The 4,297-nt window shown below is 40.4% G+C and overlaps 1 protein-coding gene across 1 annotated transcript; it reads left to right on the forward strand.

The window, feature by feature from the left end:
• The first annotated feature begins 736 nt into the window (after positions 1–736).
• LOC308703119 (zinc finger MYM-type protein 1-like) lies at positions 737–4,088 on the forward strand. The gene is made up of 3 exons (XM_081386395.1): positions 737–2,267; positions 2,586–2,682; positions 3,323–4,088. The coding sequence occupies exons 1-3, from the start codon at positions 757–759 to the stop codon at positions 3,848–3,850; spliced, it is 2,136 nt and encodes a 711-aa protein (XP_081242521.1). The 5' UTR covers positions 737–756; the 3' UTR covers positions 3,851–4,088.
• The last annotated feature ends 209 nt before the right edge of the window (positions 4,089–4,297 follow it).

Here is a 4,297-nt window from a genome sequence, read left to right on the forward strand (position 1 = left end):
GATATAATTCATTCCCTTCATAGATCTTAAACTTTAACTTTTGACTTGACGAGACAATCACACAAACGAACTCAACATTGCTCAGGTCTGAATGAACTCCACATATTCTCCTCATGCTCGCTGCTGCTGCACTAGATGTTTATTTCAGAAGGAAGACGCCAGAAAAGACGCACAAGCAGGGGCGGTTTCTTCATTAGGGCGATTGGGCGACGCACCACCAAAGTGTGAAAGGGAAGGGACTTTTTCAATCACATTCATAATCTCATTCAACCACAGAGTTACGCTAGCCGTGACTGTATGTTCTGCCTCTGGATATAGTCCAATCAGCGCCAAGTCACGTTCTGTGGAGTACCGCCTCTTTTTGGGCGATTTCAGTCTGGCTGAGAATCGCCCAGAGTGTTCCCATAGACTTACATTCAAAGATGTTTTTTTTCGAACTGCAGGCACTGCAATGCATTCTCTATGGGTTCCGGGAGGGCTCGCCCTAACGTGCTTACGTCATCATACGTATCCTTAACTTGTGCAGCGATTGGTGGGAACAAACTTACCCTATTAAAAATCTTTAAGATTAAGTGACAAATAATATTTGAAAACAATTTTGAATTTGAACAACAAGAAAAAATGAAACACTACTTTAATATCTTTATCAAATGTGATTAAAAAAATAAAAAAGAGAACGAGAGCGAGAGCAAGAGAGACTGTTGGGACATCTCGCGGCGTTTCGCGAGTTGAGGCCAGTTGAACTTGAGCAACGTCATGGCGAACGCAGTTAACATTCATTCTATCGTTTCATTAAAAGAAATACCATTTAGCCGTCGTAGTAATCAGGATAAATTGTCAATTAAAGAGTTAGGACCACCAAGACCAAATTTAAAAATAAAACAAGTATCTACAAAGGGCGGGAAATCATATAATAGAGGATTCTCGAGGAACTGGTACGAGCGGACAAAATGGCTAGCAGGTTGCGAAGTAGCTAATGCTTTATTCTGCTACCCCTGCATTCTCTTCCATCCCGAGAACGGGACGGACATCGCATGGACAACTACAGGTGTCACCGATATGCATCATCTCTCGGAGAAGGTGAAAAAGCATGAAACGGCGAAGATGCATATGGACAGTTGCCTAAAATTGGCGGCTTTCGGGACGGTCAATATTGCCACACAGTTGGACGACAGTTACCGGATAGCTGTACGTCGTCACAATGACGAGGTTAGTAAGAACCGCCACATTCTAGGTCGTCTTATCGACTGCGTGAAGTTTTGTGGCCTGTTCGAATTAGCATTGAGGGGCAAAGATGAGAGCGAAGGCTCAAGCCACGCTGGCATTTTCCGTGGACTGGTCAACTTGGTAGCATCGCTAGACGAGGTGTTTGAGGAGCACTTGAAAACTGCCACAGTCTTTAAAGGTACATCAAAGACGGTACAAAATGAGCTGTTGGATTGCATGCTATCAGTCATCAGGGAGCATATAATGGAAGAGGTGAAGTCAGCTAGATTCGTAGCAATTCAAGCAGATGAGACCACTGACGTTTCTACACAGACCCAGTTAGTGCTTGTGTTCAGATACATTGACCGGGACCATGCTGTGCAAGAACGTTTCTATGAGTTCATCCCTATCTTGAATACAACAGCGGAGTCGATTGCCAGTGTGATTCTGGAGAGGCTGAACAGTCTTTTCACTGAGGATGACAAACCTAAACTCATCGCGCAAGCATACGACGGGGCAAGTGTGATGAGGGGAGAGCGGGCTGGTGTGCAGCAAAAGGTGCGTGAACATTATGAAAATGCACATTATGTGCATTGCTATGCACACCAGCTGAATTTAATCATGCAGCAAGCTACATCTCAAATTCCAGCAGTTAGAGTATTCTTTTCTGATCTGAGTGGCATTACCAGCTTTTTTACCCGGTCACCAAAACGTACTACTATTCTCGACGAGATTGTTGCACGAAGGCTGCCAAGAGCCTCATCCACAAGATGGAACTTCAATAGCAGAATCGTGAACACTGTATACGAGAACCTAGATGACCTTACAGAGTGTTTCAGATCTATTGCGACGGACAGCTCATTTGATAGCAACACGGTGAGGGAGGCATCTGGCTTCTTGAGGATGCTGCAAGATGAAGACTTTCAGTTTTTTCTGCATCTGTTTCATCAAATCATGCCTCACGTCGACGTGATGTACCAGCAGCTGCAGAAGAAGAACATTGATGCAGTCTTCATCAAACAAGCCCTCCAGAACTTCACAATGAAAGTGCAGTCCATCAGGTAAGATCATATAATATTGTTCATACCTTCTCAATATAGGACCGTGTCATTTAAAAATGTATGCTATATGGTAACAAGATTTAGACACTTAAAAGTAGGGAACTAATTTAATCCTCTGCATCTTTGGAAATTGTAATTACCTTGTCTGTAACAAAGTTTAGCCAGCAATTTTTATATCTTTTGAGCTATTCTCATAAAATATATATAAAACAGACTATTTGTGTTGCTTCTGTTTTTCTAAGACATGAATAAGTATTGTCAATGACACTATTCATAAAATAGTTTTATTCAAAACACTGTTGATCTATCTGTGTTCAGGGACCAGAGCTCATTTCAGGAGCAGGAGCAAGTAGCAACAGGAACAAGATCTAGGAGGGCCTTGGGAGAAGAAGACAAGCAGAGGCTGTCTAAAGAGGTATTTATTGCTGACCATTTAAATACTCGAGTGTTGGAAAATCTCACTTTGTTTTTACAATCAGTTTAGGAAAGGATGGTAGCAGTCTTTTTTACTCCTAGCATTGTACTTTGAAATTTGTACATTCCATTCGAACAGCAACACAATCTTTATCCTACACGTCAACAATATTATTTGTCGCCACCTAGTGGAATCTTTAATAAAATAAACTATCTGAGTGGATTGAAAATACATTTACTGGTCAAAAACCCTAGTCAAACTCCATTTGAGCTTGAATTGTGGTAAAATGTTAATTAATGTAATAACACACACACACACACACACACACAAATCATCGCTGTCGGACAGAAGCCTTGTATGTCCAAAACTGTTACTTTTCAGGAAACGAAAGAAAACCTGTTTTTTCCCCAAAATAATTTCCAAGCTCTTTTAATGGTTTTCATTGGTTAAATATTTGTAAAACACATTGACAGATGTAAAGGGTGACCAATAGCATTAATGTTTGAAAATATATGGAGATATAAAATATGGATTCTGCCTGATACATTGTTGCTGTCGGGATGGAAACCTTGTATCTCCATATTTATATTATAAGAAGTAATTTATTTTATAACTAAAATAAATGTATTTATTTTGTCAGGTCTGCGACACAATCTTGGTCCACACCAAAGAAAGGTTCTCCTTTACCGACCACCTTGTAAGTGCCACGCTGCTTCAAGGAGAGATGTTTCAACAGCATGGCCATACATTCCCTGTTGAGGCTCTGAACATCACTGCCAGGGCATACCCTATGTTAAATAAGGCGAAGCTGAAGACTGAACTGTCTCTCATTTATGAGAGTCCAGAATTCAAGGGCTGTTGTGGTGCACTGGCGCTGTACCAGGTTTTGCTGAAGTACAACCTCCAGGATACTTTTTCAGAGACTGTTGCTCTGTTGAACATCCTCATAACCACTCCAATGACAACTGCTGAAGCTGAGAGGTGTTTCTCAACCTTAAAGAGAATCAAGACATTCCTGAGAAATGTAATGGGACAGGAACGTCTGAATGCACTGGCTATGCTTTCCATGGAGAGGGAACTAGTCAGGAACATGCCTGCTTTCAATGAGAGAGTAATTGATCACTTTGCTACTTTGAAAGAGAGAAGGGCAAAATTTCAGTATAAGTAAACAGTGTATTAAGCGAGTAATGTGATGTAAACAGTGTAATAATAGTGAGTAGTGTAAATAGTGAGTAATTTGCAGGGTTCGTACAGGTGCTTGATCCTTGAAAGTGCTTGAATTTTGATGTGTTTAAGGTTTGAAAAGTGCGTAGCTAAAAGTAGCGTAAATAGTGAGTTATGTGATTTCAGTTGTTTTTTTTTATTAAATTGAAATTGGAGTAAAGGTTTTTCGAAATTTGCATCCTGGCTGGGCTTTGTTTGAATTGATTTTGACTTGCTGCCGAATTGTTAACACTCATAGAAACAAAAAAGGAGATTTATTGTAAGTCACTTTATTTTTCATTAATATTAAAGTAGTGAAGTTGCCTTTACATGCTTAAGCTGTTAATTTATCCATTGCATGGGTGGACCTTATCCTTATCAATCATCCAAACATTTGCCCCCCCTGAGAGAT

This window comes from Scardinius erythrophthalmus, assembly GCF_964197995.2.
Source record: "Scardinius erythrophthalmus genome assembly, chromosome: 1".
Classification (NCBI taxonomy): domain Eukaryota; kingdom Metazoa; phylum Chordata; class Actinopteri; order Cypriniformes; family Leuciscidae; genus Scardinius; species Scardinius erythrophthalmus.